At 39.8% G+C, this 15,996-nt stretch overlaps 3 protein-coding genes across 3 annotated transcripts; all 3 read left to right on the top strand.

The window, feature by feature from the left end:
• Positions 1–3,070: 3,070 nt before the first annotated feature.
• Positions 3,071–4,816, top strand: LOC134025504 (H-2 class II histocompatibility antigen, A-U alpha chain-like). Its single transcript, XM_062468559.1, has 4 exons — positions 3,071–3,229; positions 3,498–3,743; positions 3,837–4,118; positions 4,299–4,816. The coding sequence occupies exons 1-4, from the start codon at positions 3,172–3,174 to the stop codon at positions 4,418–4,420; spliced, it is 708 nt and encodes a 235-aa protein (XP_062324543.1). The 5' UTR covers positions 3,071–3,171; the 3' UTR covers positions 4,421–4,816.
• A 3,016-nt stretch (positions 4,817–7,832) lies between these two features.
• Positions 7,833–10,504, top strand: LOC134025497 (H-2 class II histocompatibility antigen, E-S beta chain-like). Its single transcript, XM_062468547.1, has 5 exons — positions 7,833–7,968; positions 8,157–8,426; positions 8,877–9,158; positions 9,338–9,454; positions 9,645–10,504. Exons 1-5 carry the CDS (start codon positions 7,908–7,910, stop codon positions 9,668–9,670), a joined length of 756 nt encoding a protein of 251 aa, XP_062324531.1. The 5' UTR covers positions 7,833–7,907; the 3' UTR covers positions 9,671–10,504.
• A 2,523-nt stretch (positions 10,505–13,027) lies between these two features.
• Positions 13,028–15,992, top strand: psma5 (proteasome 20S subunit alpha 5). The gene is made up of 10 exons (XM_062468535.1): positions 13,028–13,145; positions 13,453–13,497; positions 13,842–13,908; positions 14,177–14,303; positions 14,447–14,514; positions 14,616–14,723; positions 14,831–14,889; positions 15,009–15,111; positions 15,307–15,393; positions 15,602–15,992. The coding sequence occupies exons 2-10, from the start codon at positions 13,469–13,471 to the stop codon at positions 15,677–15,679; spliced, it is 726 nt and encodes a 241-aa protein (XP_062324519.1). The 5' UTR covers positions 13,028–13,145; positions 13,453–13,468; the 3' UTR covers positions 15,680–15,992.
• Positions 15,993–15,996: the final 4 nt, after the last annotated feature.

Genomic DNA, 15,996 nt, shown 5'->3' with positions numbered 1-15,996 from the left:
TGGTACTTTCCCGGCCAACTGGAGGAAATACTGAAAGGAAAAATAATAATAAAAACTGTGATTTCTGTAACAGTAAAGGCCGTTTCCATCCAGTCATTTTATATTCTGAGCCTTAATTCAATCCAGGTCTCTTTTGAGATAAATGCAAAAAAAACTACAGACTACAACTATGTTCATACCACTGGGTAGTTTATGCAGAGTGGAAACATGACCATAATACAACAAAGAGGCAGACTTTGATGATGTGATGTCTGAAGTAGATAAGGAGTGAGGGTATAGTTAGGTTATACCCATACACAAAACACACAGGCACACATTCACACTCAAACACCTACAGAATATACACACAAAAACATATATGCCTCCTCTTTCCCTCTGTAATGCAACATGTATCCAGTACTACACACAATATTGATTAGAGTCTAGTAGCTCCACTACTTTCTCTCTGATGCTAGACTCATCAGTTCATCTTGTTTGTCATGCCTTCATGGTGTTGGACTGAGAGTAAAACAGTCCCAACAATGTTTCACTTCCACTTCTTTGCATGCAGTAGGATCATGTCTTCAATTATTATTGGGTGGTGGGTTTTTACTCAGTTGGCAAGCAGTCCCCCCTGTTGTGAACATTATTTTCAGTTGACTGTCAGTGATGCTGGGGGATCATTTTACCCTGAGTCGTGTAATCCTTTGAAGGGCTTGTCATGGCCTCTGTAGGATTCATGGACGCTAAACTTAACACACACACATGCATGGCTGCTACAATGTGTAGAAGCCATGCATGTGTCATCTTCTTGTAATGACCGTTAATGCTAAATAGTAGATGCTACATAGGTATTGTACTGCTCAGACCCTAAGACCCTGCCATGGTAAAGCCTTACACCTCTCATCTTGCAATGTTAGAATCATAGCTTACCTAGCAACAGAAACAAATCCTCTCATTGGCTGTGTGGTTAGGCTACTGAAGTTAAAGTGGTGTGGGACTTTCCAGAGCTCATGTAGCAGAGGTGGTTTGAGGTAAACACCCTGCTCTCCCTAGCCGGTCTGACTGGCCCTGAGATGAGGGCAGGAATGAGGAACAGGACAGACCACAGAGCAGCACAGGGAACAGAAACATGCTGCCTAGACTGACTGCCATCATACTGTACCTGCATGATTGAAAATGGAGAATGGGTTAGAATACACAATACTGTATTTTACTTAATGAATTGCACATTGTCAATGGGAGACATTTTAACCTAGGAGTTAAGATTTAATGTTTGTAAATTTTGGTAGTATTCTAAAATCATTCAATATTTTAGAAATTTGTCAGGCTACTTGTGTGAAATAAATCATTATTTTCTATGATGCATGTATGTAGGATGAGGGATGATCCCATAATAATGAAAGTTATTGTAAGATATTGTAGGATTGTTCAAAGTCATGCTGCTGGATGGGGATTTTTCTAGACGTTGTCTTAGGAGGTGCAGTGCAGGAAACAGTACCCATAGCATCATTGTGAGGATTATTGTTACTTATGCATATGACAGTATTCAGCTGGTGGTGGTGGCTAACTAAAGCAGTTGGAAGCAGGCCCATAACTGCACATTGAGACACAAAGTCTGATCATGTAGCTCTCTGACCTGACCAGAGGATGAGGTACATTTAGTCATTTAGCAGACGCTCTTATCCAGAGCGACTTACAGTAAGTACAGGGACATTTCCCAGAGGGAAGTAGGGTGAAGTGCCTTGCCCAAGGACACAACGTCATTTGGCAGAGCCGGGAATCAAACCAGCAACCTTCTGATTACTAGCCCGACCTGCCTAGAAGAGGATGAGGTATGTACTATTACTGTAAGGATGCAAATATGTGTCTACAAGTAAGCTACTTGCTCTGTATGTTGTTCTCATCTCTCAGGGTGATGCTCTTTCAAGAGTCGTGGTTTTGCCCACCAGGATTCAGCTTCTGTGTGTGTCATTTCCAGATGTACCAAGTGGTCGTCCCTCTGCTGCCTCCCAGCAGCTGATTCCAGGTCAGCTGCAGCTCCAGCAGCTTCTCTCTCTGTGCTGCTGCTGGGCTCCTCTGGTCATCCTGCTTGTCATGCCTTGCCTTCATGGTGTTGGGGTTTGTGGCGGAATCAAACAACATCGTTAATGTATCACTTTGTAGTTTGTAATTAGGTTGTGGTTTTTAACCATGTTGTCACTTACTTTATAAAGGTCTCTGGGAAGGATGTGTAGTTTAATGGCCTAGGTTGTGAAAATGATCTTTAATTGACAGTATCAATAATGATGTGGTAGTATTTAATGCTGAATACTGTATGTGTAGGATTACCTTTGATGGCCTGACATGACCTCTATGCATCCATGTTCAGGTAGTTTCACCATACACATAAAGCAAATACATAAAGCACAAGCATGTTTAACAGGCAGTTAGAGTTCATGTAGCTTTAACTGTTTCTCTCCATGGTGACCAGCGGTGTTTGTAATAGTCTGAAGCTTTGTTTTGGCTCAGCAGTGTTTCATAATTTAGGGACTTATCCAGGCTGGTTAGACTGGACAGGTTGGTTCTCTCAAGTAGGTTTAATGTTGTAGGGGACTACCAAACACTATGATCTGCTTGACATAGGCTACAGTAACACCCAACAGGTCCTTTAAGATAAGGGATTGGTGCTAATCCATTGTGTTTTGTTATGAATGGCTTTGAAATGCTGTATTGATATATTGTACATAACATTTTTTTATAATGACTTAAATATTAGTATTAATCATTTATCACCTAAAATAGAGTGTTAATGCATAGTAAAATACATTTAAAATGCATAAAATGCAAAACGGCAAAATGCATTTGCTATAACTTTTAAAAGAGAAATGTGAGATACACATTATGTCCACATTAATCTAACAATTAATTGGTCAGAAAGAAGTTTCTGTCACCCCTTCTCTGTGTATTGTGGTGGACTACAAACCCTCTCTACAACAGCATTATATTCTAGCTTATAATGAGAGTTCATCATCATCCACTATCTATGTACAGTACAAGCTTGAAAAGCCATGTGGGAAGCACTCTACCTAGAAACCGATGACAAGCGTGTAACCAGACCAATGACAGACCAGAGACTGTTCAGAATAAAGAAAGTCTCAGACTGTTCTGTAACTGAAGTGTGCTCAGTCCTCCTCTCTGTGAAGTCACAACATGAAGGGATTTGGAACTGTCCTCGTGCTCTCCTATCTACTCTGTGTCAAAGCACTAAGTAAGTACATCATGTTTATGTTAACTACTTTAATGAATCTGGTAAACTGTCAAGTAGTTTTTATGGGGACAAGACTTATTATTCGTACTGCCATGGTTACCTGCTGTAGAAAGACAAAACTGATGTGGAAATAAAACAATTCAGATTCCTTTCTAGATGCTAAGTTATTGATACTTTGCCTCATAGAGAATTGTGTCCTGAATAATGAAGTATGCAGTGATGTGTACAAGTCTTACCAGAGCGTTCTCTTCTTGTCCCTTTTCTCCAGTTATGCATGAGAATATCTATATCCTCGGGTGCTCTGATACAGATGCAGAACATATGTATGGACTAGATGGTGAAGTGATGGAGTACGCAGACTTCATCAAGCAGGAGGCTGTGAACGCACTGCCTCCGTTTGCTGACCCCTTCTCTTACTCTGGACTTTATGAAAATGCTCAGGCAGCTCGAGAGATCTGCAGAGCAAACCTAGCCACATTCATAAAAGCTTATAAAAACCCTGCAACTACATTAGGTAAGAGACAATTTGATCGACATAACTTATTTGTGCATTGAAAACCACAGAGAAACAGAGGTACTGAATGATGACAGGTGTATTTCTCTACAGACGCCCCCCACAGCACCATCTACACCAGGGACGATGAGGAGCTGGGGGTGGAGAACACTCTCATCTGTCACGTGACTGGGTTCTTCCCTGCCCCTGTGACAGTCTGGTGGACCAGGAACGGTGAGAACGTGACAGAGGGAGTCAGTATCAGCCTTCCCTACGCCAACAAAGACTTCACCTATAACCAGATCTCCAGGCTGACCTTCACCCCTGGGGAGGGAGACATCTACAGCTGCAGTGTGCAGCACATGTCCCTCACTGAGCCTCTGACACGGATGTGGGGTGAGGCACGCTAGATGAGTACAAATCACTCTCAAAACTAAAATATTGATCAGTCATTCTTATATCTAGAAATGTTTTTATGTCAAGATTAGAGATAGGTATGTCCAGACTTAAAAGCAGCAGTATGTGTGTTTTCCCAATTCCATCTCAAATCAAATTTCTGTGTGTGTTCCTCTCCAGATGTGGAGGTGAGTGTGCCCAGTGTGGGTCCTGCTGTGTTCTGTGGCGTGGGCCTGACAGTGGGACTGCTGGGAGTGGCTGCTGGAACATTCTTCCTCATCAAAGGAAATGAGTGTAACTGAGACCACATGACAATATGATAAGAGTGGAGATAATCAGTTCTTTCACCTCAAGACGTGTGTGTGTGAGTGTGTGTGGGGGGGGGGCATTACATATGTTTTTGGGTAATCATAATTACTTAGACATGAATAATGAAAGACGTCATTATGATGACGTCTGTCGTAAATGGTCTCATTGTTAGGCACTACTGTATTTGTTCTGGATTCTAATGGGCTGCAGTTTGTCAATAATAATTGCTTCTAAATCAATTTATTTTCCTATTCTTTACTATTATGTGCTTTACTGTAAAAACAGTGCTTAACTTAAGATTGTATTGCTCTTAATAGAAAAACAATATATTCTTCAATAGCAGTTTAATCGTGTTAATTATAACAAATAAAAAATGCTTCGTAATTGAACCTCATTGTCATTATTGAGTATCTTAACTTAAATATTAAAGTTGACAAAGAATATAATATATCTTTGAATATAATATAATAACCTCTACTCTGAATAGACATCTGAATAGTAATTCTCTGATTTCTCTGGTCTCTCATTTAATTTACAAAATAGTCCACATGCCAATTTCTAGCATAAATAATATGCAAAAATATGTTTTTATGTCATTTGACATGTGCAATTGCATGCAGACTTGTGCTTGTTGACAGATGTGAACAATAAAAGACAGATTCATAATATTTATTGTATTTGTTTGTATGCCTTTCTTAGCCAAACAGTTTTAGAGCATTTAGCTTGCTTCTGAAATTGCAATGTATTGCAAGTTTTCAATATCTGATAAATAATTTGAACTACAATCTGCACTTTTGTGATTTGTAAAAACTTCAAATTTACCATGCCCTACTTACGCACCACAATACCAGCACCTGTCACGCATGACTGAATACAACAGCCTGATGAATCATGTATGATACATAAGTAAACAAAAGGTCAACTGAGCATAAACAAAGTTACACATTTTTTTTACCTCAAGTTCAAGTATTTTACTGTCAGATGCACAGAACAACACAGGGTCAGACTGGGCACTGAAATTCTTAGGACAAGACAACGCAAAGCAACCTGGCATAACATAACATATAAGTACACAGAACATAGATTACATCTATGATAAGCTCAAATATAGTGAACCTTCTAATATACAAATACTATATAATATTCAATACAGTATACTAAACCTCTAAATACACATAATACACATAATAACCTATACTAACCTTATAAACCTATACTAACCTAAGACAAGTGAAGTACAATAGTGCAGTATTGCTGATAGTGCAACCAGTAGCTGAAAGTGACAATGTGTAAAGTGACTAGAGTGAAGTGTAAGTAAGTAAGTAAGACTTTATTTATATAGCACATTTCATACAAGAATTGTAGCTCAAGGTGCTTTACATAAAATCAATAAAAACAATAATACAAGTGATAAACAATTCAAACAAAAATAAAAATCCCAATAAGATCTCTGTTCAAGAGAGAAAACAACTTTAAACATGCATCTTAAAAGTAACATATACATTTGGTTCACCCCTGGTCTGTATATATAAAACCATACACTCTGTTAACAGATCCTTTCCCCAGGTCAAGAGTATGGGCCGTATTCTCTGTTAACAGATCCTTTGCCTCAGATCAAGAATACAGATTGTTTTACATATTTGTTTAAATACTTCACGCGACCAGAGTTCTTGTACGCTATCAGAGTTTGCCAACTCTGACCTAGACAAAGTAAAATTAGCAAGTCAAATAATGACCCAAATTTACTAAACCAAGATTCTACAATAAAATAACTAATAAAAGTAGGATTACAAGTAACACACATACATTTGGTTCACCCCTGGTCTGTATATATAAAACCATACACTCTGTTAACAGATCCTTTCCCCAGGTCAAGAGTATGGGCCGTATTCTCTGTTAACGGATCCTTTGCCTCAGATCAAGAATACAGATTGTTTTACATATTTGTTTAAATACTTCACTACTTCTCAAGTGTATCAGTGTCCATATCAGTGTCCATTCAGAAGCCTGATGGCCCTTGGAAAGAAAGGGCCATCCAGTCTGCGTGTGCTAGACCGAATGCTTCGGTAGCGCCAGCCAGAAGGCAACGGGATAAAGAGACTGAAGGATGGGTGGTAACAGTCTCTTAGGATCCTGCCAGCTTTCTTAAGGCATCGTGTGTGGTAGGTGTCCTGTAGGGCTGGGAGCTTCCTGCCAATGATGAACTCAGCAGACCTGACCACACTACGTAGGGCCTTGCGGTCCCTGTCTGTGCAGCTCCCATACCACACTGTGATGCAACCAGTCAGAATGCTCTCTATAGTGCATCTGTAAAAGTTAGTGAGGATGACTGAGTCCATGCCAAACTTCTTCAGTCTCCTCAAGAAGAAGAGGCGTTTCCGGGCCGCTTTGACCACCGTCCGTGTGAGCCGACCAGGTGAGGTCACTGCTGATGTTCACCCCGAGGAATCTGAAGCAGCTGACCTTCTCCACTTCGGATCTGGATACATTTACATTTACATTTATTCATTTAGCAGACGCTTTTATCCAAAGCAACTTCCAAGAGAGAGCTTTACAAAGTGCATAAGTCACTGATCATAACAACGAGATAGCCACAAAACATTGCGAGTAGCCAAAACATGAAGCACACATTGTGAACAACCAAAATAAGTGCCAAAGGGAAGAACCATAAGAGCATGTAGTTAAACAAGTTACAATTAAACAACATGAACTGCTATAAGTGCAAGTGTACCTGTGGAAAAAAGCAAGCAACAATAATAAAAACAATATATCACAGCGAGTACAACAAATTTAAGTCAGTTACCACTAACCACAAGAGCAACAAGTCTCTAAGCAAGAGTCATTGTGATCCTTGAGGAAACTAACATCGGGTCAAGCGAACCATTCGTAAGTACCATTGTACTCCCGGAACAAGTGCGTCTTGAGCCTTTTCTTGAAGGTGGAGAGACAGTCAGTGTCTCTGATGGAGGTGGGGAGTTGATTCCACCACTGGGGGGCCAGTGGATACCTATTGAGGCTTGTGTGTGTGTGTGTGTGTGTGTGTGTGTGTGTGTGTGGGGGGGGGGGGGGGGATAACATAAGTGTTTGGGTAACAAACATTTTAAGTAAAATACACAATTGAGCTTTCTTCTTTGTTTATAAGTTAATTAACTATCTAGAATTGCTATTCATGAGGTCATTAGAAACCCCAGGATGTCTGCACCTTTGGACAAAAATAAACAAAGGAAACGACTATTATGGTTGCAAAGTTTCTAACTCAAAACCAGCGTCCTCTACAGAGGACTTAAATGAGTTGCTGAATCTCAGGGGCAAACAAGAAGATATGATACACTAATGTTGAAAATACTATGTTTTATGTCTGCCTAGTAACATATGACAGACAGCAGATGATTGGTTTCTTCAGTTTCATACTCTGTATGAGCATAAAGTTGTGCTCTCTTTCCTCTATTATCAGTGTTGGCACTTTCACAGTGAAGCAACATGTCCTGGTCAACTATATTTTTCATTTGCATGGCTCTGATGCTCTCTACACAAACAGCAGGTAAGCTACATTATGAACTGCACAGTAATCTACAGTTAGTAAATATACTACAAGAATATTGTCTGTGGTATTGCAAGGTATTTATTTTCTCAATCCATTATTTTTATTGACATGAGTCATAAGATGTTATTAGATAAAGACATGAATACATTGATTGTTGATCTGCGGTATCATTATTTAATTTTCAGATGGATATAAGAATTCTAGGTTGACACACTGTGTGTTCTCCTCAAATTACCTGCATGATGCAGAGTATATAGACTCTTATGTTTTCAACAAAGTTGAGAACATCAGATTCAACAGCACTGTGGGTCACTTCGTTGGATACACTGAGATTGGCATTAAGAATGCAGAAGCATGGAATAAAGGACCAGAGCTGGCTCAGGAGAAAACCCGGCTGGAGGGTTACTGCAAGCATAACGCTGCTATTTTTTACAGCAACATACTGGATAAACACGGTGAGCTGCTCCTGCTCAGCACCACAACACAACATCACCACCTCACCTGATCACATCACCACCTCACCTGATCACATCACCACCTCACCTGATCACATCACCACCTCACCTGATCACAGCATTACTCTGTTATCTGTTCAACACTAAACCATGTAATTATGCACATAGAGCTCACGATTAACAAAATACCAAACTTGTCAATGAGTATGTACATACGGACTATTGATAACTGTGGATGAAAAATTGAGATATTGAAACAAACTAAATAAATCAATAGAATACACACACACGAGTAAGCAATAATCACAGCTTACTGTATCTAGCCAAGTTTACATTTTACATTCTTATTTGACATTGTTTGCTCAAGAACCTTCTCAATGTAAAGAGAGAGAGAGTATTACAGTAAATGAGTGACTACTGTAATCTGTGTTGTTTTGACTTCATTCACAGTGAAGCCCTCTGTCAGACTTAGCTCAGGGTCACCCTCTAGTGGCAGACACCATGCCATGCTCGTGTGCAGAGCCTATGACTACTACCCCAAACAAATCAAAGTGACCTGGATGAGGGACGGACAGGAAGTGACCTCAGACGTGACCTCCACAGAGGAGCTGGTTGATGGAGACTGGTACTACCAGATCCACTCCCAGCTGGAGTACACGCCCAAGTCTGGAGAGAAGATCTCCTGCATGGTGGAGCATGCCAGCCTGGACAAGCCCATTGAGGAGCACTGGGGTGAGCTCAGTTTACGACTAGTGTTAAGCCGTTATCATGGTGTCACTTTATTACTTGCTAGACAGAGTAATATTATATTACTGATCTTAAAAGAATCATAGATACTGTAGAGGACCATCAAGTCTTAATACAGTACAGCTATCGATGCATGCTAAGTGAGATGTAATATCTTCCGACAGACCCGTCCCTGCCTGAGTCTGAGAAGAGTAAGATTGCCATTGGAGCGTCTGGGCTGGTGCTGGGTCTGGTCCTAACCCTGGCTGGACTCATCTACTACCAGAGGAAGAAATCTAACGGTGAGTCATCAGCCATGTGATGAGGACATACACGTTCCAAATACAGCAGGCTTAAAAGAAATGTACTGCAAGAGCATCATTTTGAATGTTTTAATTAGGTAATAAATGTTTACATTGAGCTTATAAGTAGGCTTGTCAAAATCTCAGACACTTATTTTGTCTTTCTCCAACTCTTTCTACTCTCTCTCAGGGCGGACACTTGTGCCAAGTGGCTAGGGTAAGAGGGCAGTTGAAAGGTCATCGAAGGGCACCAGGAATGATTTCTGTCAATGATTTTATCTCATGATTGTGAATTGTAACTTTTTGCAGCTCTGTATTCATATCAACTACTAAACATGGACCTGAAAGTACGACTTCCTTCTAAATATAATCATATTCTTTGTTAACCTAAATTGACAATGGAGTGTAATATATTTACTGCATATAATCAATTATGTCTTAGTACATACAAAATGTGCACTGATACTATTCTTTAGATTCACACACAAAAAATTTGAGTATAATATGAATAACTCAGTTGTACTGATATATATAAATAAAAGTAATAGCTACAGAAAATGGGTTGGGGTCCGTTTAAATTCAAGTGTTGTTGTGTGCCAACTGAAAAGCATAAACAGGGCAACTGACAGGAGTAAATTATGAGTCTGACACTCAACATCTACTGAGACACTGCGTGATTCTGTCTGTTAGAGACCATCTACTGAGACACTGTGTGATTCTGTCTGTTAGAGACCATCTACTGAGACACTGTGTGATTCTGTCTGTTAGAGACCATCTACTGAGACACTGTGTGATTCTGTCTGTTAGAGACCATCTACTGAGACACTGTGTGATTCTGTCTGTTAGAGAGTAGTGTTTGTTCAGTTTCCAGGTAAAAATGTCAATCTATTAGTCAATCACAAATCTAATCAATTAGTTTTTCTTTCTTTGTGAAATACAGTTTTGTGCATTGAGCTTGGTAAGAAATGTGGTGGTTTCAGATTCTGTGTTGTTCTGGCTTAATAATTTCCACTGTCTGATTGCATCTTTTGAATAAATCTATTAAACATTTTTGATCTTATGTGTTTGTATCTGAATCACATTGAGGTAAATAGCAGCACAGTAAAACATGACAGGAAATGTATCACCTGTGTTCATGAAATGACTATATGACACCAAGATCAGAAGCCTCTGCAGACTGCTCCTCTCACTGCTGAAGCAGACAGGTAACGTGGCTGTAAATGACCAGAGAGCACAAAGCATCATGCAGCCTTCCTGCAGGGGAGAGGGTGATGCCATTGTGTTCATACACATGTGCATTAATACACACACTAAGACACACTCACTTACACATATTATACCATTTATAGTGCTGTATATTGATTGTCAAATTCCTCAGTCATTGTACATGAAGACAATACATTTGTGAAATAACGTCACATACAGTATTCGCTGACAATAAATAGTTTACTTTTATCATGTTGTTGGAAGAATAAATGTGATATAGTTGTTCCAATGTTTCTTCAGATGAGTCAACTTAGATACCCACATTATTTTTTGCCATGCAAAATATTATTTTATACCCAGAACCCAGTTGTTATACGTACTAGCATGTATCCTGAAGGTTATATTATTTATAATTTTCAGTTTCCCAACTTCATATTGTAAGCCCAATGTTCTTTCCGTACAATATTATTTCTGATTCAGCACCAGTATATAATACATCAAATGCCTGATGTGTCTAGCGGATGTCTCCCAGCTCCCTCCCAGCAGGGCTGTTCCAGGTGCGTTGCAGTTACACCACTTACACCTCTTTCTCTTTGCTGCTGGACTCCACTGGCCATCCTGTCTGTCATGCCATGCCTTCATGATGTTTGGGTTGGGTAACGAGTCCAGCTAAATTGATTGATCGAATTCTGTAGTTATTCAAAGTTCTCTGTGAGCATGTTAATAATATAATATGTGTTATTATTAGAGACTGTTCATACCATCTATATACTCACTATATACTATATACTATATACTACTTATGGTTTTGTAGTCAAGTAATTTAAACTGATTATACATTTTTTGTTTAGACATATTTTTCGGACCCCAGCAGAATCTGGTCATGGCTATGCTTAACCTCGCCACTAGAGGGCAACGTGGTTCTGTAACAGAACTGCCTCAAATAGTATTTTGTGGACTGAACATTTTTTGCTTTGGCTGATAATTAATTAAAGTGTAACTAACTAGTTACAATTATTCATGTATGCATTGCAAGCTTATTTCATCCCTTTCTTCCTAACTTTCTTATTTTCTTCCTAAATACTTACTTCCCTTTTCCCATCCTGTCTGTCATGCCATGCCTTCATGATGTTTGGGTTGGGTAACGAGTCCAGCTAAAGTGATTGATCGAATTCTGTAGTTATTCAAAGTTCTCTGTGAGCATGTTAATAATATAATATGTATTATTATTAGAGACTGTTCATACCATCTATATACTCTATGTATTTATGGTTTTGTAGTCAAGTAATTTAAACGGATTATACATTTTTTGTTTAGACATATTTTTCGGACCCCAGCAGAATCTGGTCATGGCTATGCTTAACCTCGCCACTAGAGGGCAACGTGGTTCTGTAACAGAACTGCCTCAAATAGTATTTTGTGGACTGAACATTTTTTGCTTTGGCTGATAATTAATTAAAGTGTAACTAACTAGTTACCATTATTCATGTATGCATTGCAAGCTTATTTCCTCCCTTTCTTCCTAACTTTCTTATTTTCCTCCTAAATACTTAATTCCCTTTGCCCATCCTGTCTGTCTGTCATGCCTTCATGATGTTTGGGTTGGGCAACGAGTCCAGCTAAATTGATTGATCGAATTCTGTAGTTATTCAAAGTTCTCTGTGAGCATGTTAATAATATAATATGTATTATTATTAGAGACTGTTCATACCATCTATATACTCTATGTATTTATGGTTTTGTAGTCAAGTAATTTAAACTGATTATACATTTTTTGTTTAGACATATTTTTCGGACCCCAGCAGAATCTGGTCATGGCTATGCTTAACCTCGCCACTAGAGGGCAACGTGGTTCTGTAACAGAACTGCCTCAAAAAGTATTTAGTGGACTGAACATTTTTTGCTTTGGCTGATAATTAATTAAAGTGTAACTAACTAGTTACCATTATTCATGTATGCATTGCAAGCTTATTTCCTCCCTTTCTTCCTAACTTTCTTATTTTCTTCCTAAATACTTACTTCCCTTTGCCCACCGTCTCCCATCCTATTCACTGGGTAATTGATCTGTGATTAATCTGAGCAATGTTGTATGTTTTATATTTGAAATACAGTTTTAGGTGATTATAATTACAACAGAGAAAATCAAGCAAGTAATGAGGCAATGTCTAATTGTGTTTCCCATTCATTTTCTTTCTTTATGAGATGTATTCTTTTTTTTCCTTTAATTAATTTAGTTTGATTTTTTGGGTTTAAAATATCTTCCCAAATTAATTATTAACTAACATCTTAAATAACTTTCGATATGACACAGAGATTGCTAAACTACAAGGCAAGGCAGACTTTTCGAGGCATACATTTGGCTTGTGAAAATAATCCGGAACCCATATTTTCTAAACCTTACACTTCCACCCGTGTCCTTTATTGTCACACAACTACACACTTCCTTCCTCGCGAAACAAGCGAACTCATTGATCTAAAGCCGGAGGTAATTGTCAGTGATTAGTGGCATGTGTAATATTTAGATAATATTTTCTTTGTAGTTTGTCACAAACATTTTGTATACGCACTTCAGAAATGTTCAGTGTTGTATGGTATATTGGTATATATATATATGGTAATATTTTTTTTCAAGGCAGCAATTCCAGGCTAACTAGCTTTTGCTGCTAGTGTGTCACGTCTAAATCCGTCTCTAGTTCGCCAACTAGCTTCGTTTACTCTTAACTTTTTTTTGCCCAGTATATTGTTTGTATTGGACTAGCTGTATTATCAGTGTATCTGCCTCTTATTTTTAGATCTGGTGTACAGAAGATGTTTTTGACAAGATCGGAATATGACAGGTAAACCCTAACACTGCTTCGTCATTAGCTAGCCAGACAGCTAAAACTAAGCTATACCAGCTCCAGATTCTACTTAACGTTACATTAGTAGTCAGCTAGCATTAGCTATATTAGCCCAAAACGAATGTAATCTTGTTTACTGTACGGCTTCCAATTTTTCAAACCAAATGCATGTCATAAATCCACTTTTAGTTGGTTGTGCAGCACGCTAGCACGTTTTCACTTTCAGTTTGGAAGTTAAAGCGTTGCAAGTCTAACTAGCCGTACTTCTCTCCAGGCTACAGTCAGACCCTCTTTAAATGATTACTCTTTTAGTCAGATCACTGACGTCTAATCTCTTTTAGGGGAGTGAACACCTTTTCTCCTGAGGGAAGACTGTTCCAAGTGGAATATGCCATCGAAGCAATAAAGGTGGGAAAGGATGATATTCTATTGTCATCATAACTACCAAGACCTAATACAGTGGTCACACCATATCCTGAAACTTTAATGACAATGACTAATTAGCTGGGCTTTGCTTACAAATAAGAACGTAGCATGCAATCAGGTCTTCTGGGGTTCTTTACCCAGTGAATTATGTTGAGCAGCTGTGTAAAATGGAAAGCCTTGTTAATTGCACCTCATGGTTGTTGGACCCAAAAAAACGTGATCATGTTTTCTTTGCTGTTGTCTTTCTCAGCTTGGGTCCACAGCCATTGGCATCCAGACATCTGAGGGGGTGTGTCTGGCTGTGGAGAAGAGGATCACCTCTCCTCTCATGGAGCCCAGCAGCATTGAGAAGATTGTCGAGATTGACACTCACATTGGTAAGTAGGCACTAAAGGGGAATATTGCAAGTGTACATTCAATAATTACAGGGGCAATATACTATTTTAAAGGTCTGGATAAGAGCGTCTGCTAAATGACTAAATGTAAAGGATTTTCATATTTATTTCTGCTCCGCTCCAAGGCTGTGCTATGAGTGGCTTGATTGCTGATGCCAAGACCCTCATCGACAAAGCCAGGGTGGAAACACAGGTCTGATGGTACTCTTATTCTGAAGTGTGGAGCTAAAAAAGACACTGCTCTAAAAAAAGTACCGTATTGTTCTACAATTTGTTATTTTTGTCCACCTCCAGAACCACTGGTTCACCTACAATGAGACAATGACTGTGGAGAGTGTAACCCAGGCTGTGTCTAACCTGGCCCTGCAGTTTGGAGAGGAGGATGCAGACCCCGGAGCCATGGTCAGTACACAGATTCCACTCTAACACCTCCTAGCTGGTACTCACTGTCATCTATAAGAGCCTAGAGATGTCTGTACTGCAACAGAGTCCTGTTTGTCTCTCCACAGAGCCGGCCCTTTGGAGTGGCTCTCCTCTTTGGGGGTCTGGATGAGAAGGGACCACAGCTGTATGTTTACTAATGGGTTTTTACTAGCTGTTTTGGCTCTTGTGTTGGTAAAAGCCCATCCTGTCTCCTAAAACCTAGCTACATATTTCAATATCTCTGTCTCACTGCCTTGCCCGTAGGTACCACATGGACCCCTCTGGCACCTTTGTGCAGTGTGATGCCCGGGCCATCGGCTCCGCCTCTGAGGGAGCTCAGAGCTCTCTACAGGAGGTCTACCACAAGGTAGCACCAGACTCCTCTGCTCTGATCGCCATCGCTCCCTCCTCTTCCACCTCCAGTCCTCCTCTTTTCTTTTCACTCGCATCTCAGTCACAGCCATTCACTTTCTGTAGCTTTTGTCTCATTGGTTCTAACCCCACTACTTTGGACATGCTGGTCTAACTCTTCAACTGTCTTCTCTCCTTGGGTGGACTTTAGTCCATGACGTTAAAAGATGCCATCAAGTCGTCCCTCACCATCCTGAAGCAGGTGATGGAAGAGAAGCTCAATGCTACCAACATCGAGGTCAGTCTCATGTCCACACTGATAATGAGTTAAATGAGTTGTTAATGCTAAGCTGGAACAGACCACTTGTGCATCCCATGGCAGGATTTAGGTTTACAGACCCCTTAACTTGTTGCATATCCAGCTCTGGGCCTCAGCTTGGTCTAATTGTTCACTTGATGGAATATGATGTTTAAAGACTAACTTTGTTGTCCCTTGTTCCCCTTAGCTGGCCACCATAGAGCCAGGGAAAACCTTCCACATGTACTCCAAGGAGGAGCTGGAGGATGTGATCAAGGACATCTAGAGCACAGTGGGCCTCTGGCTGTAGTCTGGCCTCTAGAGAGGGATCTGACCAGGGCAGAGGACAACCACACTGCTACAACTACATTTCCCATCAGCACCATGTCTCTCACTGCTTTCAGATATTCCTGGTTCAGACAGGAGGCTTCTCATTGTGATGTCTTGTTATTATTCTTCTGTCTCTCATACTGCAGGTTTCTACAGTTCTGTACAGGTGTCAGTCAGATCAGTGCTTGGAGCTGAGTGACATTAAAGGGGGGGAGGGTAATTTTTGTTACGGATCGATGCCACAATTAAACAGTTGTATTCTGAAATAATATG

The sequence above is a fragment of the Osmerus eperlanus genome, chromosome 1, assembly GCF_963692335.1.
Source record: "Osmerus eperlanus chromosome 1, fOsmEpe2.1, whole genome shotgun sequence".
Lineage (NCBI taxonomy): Eukaryota > Metazoa > Chordata > Actinopteri > Osmeriformes > Osmeridae > Osmerus > Osmerus eperlanus.
This window is presented reverse-complemented; position numbering and strand designations above follow the sequence as displayed.

Coding starts and splice junctions, on each gene's coding strand:
- LOC134025504 (XM_062468559.1), top strand. CDS start 3,172: ATGAAGGGATTTGGAACTGTCCTCGTGCTCTCCTATCTACTCTGTGTC. Junction 3,744..3,836: donor AAACCCTGCAACTACATTAG/GTAAGAGACAAT, acceptor ATTTCTCTACAG/ACGCCCCCCACAGCACCATC. Junction 4,119..4,298: donor GCCTCTGACACGGATGTGGG/GTGAGGCACGCT, acceptor GTTCCTCTCCAG/ATGTGGAGGTGAGTGTGCCC.
- LOC134025497 (XM_062468547.1), top strand. CDS start 7,908: ATGTCCTGGTCAACTATATTTTTCATTTGCATGGCTCTGATGCTCTCT. Junction 7,969..8,156: donor GCTCTCTACACAAACAGCAG/GTAAGCTACATT, acceptor TTTAATTTTCAG/ATGGATATAAGAATTCTAGG. Junction 9,455..9,644: donor CCAGAGGAAGAAATCTAACG/GTGAGTCATCAG, acceptor ACTCTCTCTCAG/GGCGGACACTTGTGCCAAGT.
- psma5 (XM_062468535.1), top strand. CDS start 13,469: ATGTTTTTGACAAGATCGGAATATGACAG. Junction 14,304..14,446: donor CGAGATTGACACTCACATTG/GTAAGTAGGCAC, acceptor CTCCGCTCCAAG/GCTGTGCTATGAGTGGCTTG. Junction 15,112..15,306: donor TACAGGAGGTCTACCACAAG/GTAGCACCAGAC, acceptor GGTGGACTTTAG/TCCATGACGTTAAAAGATGC.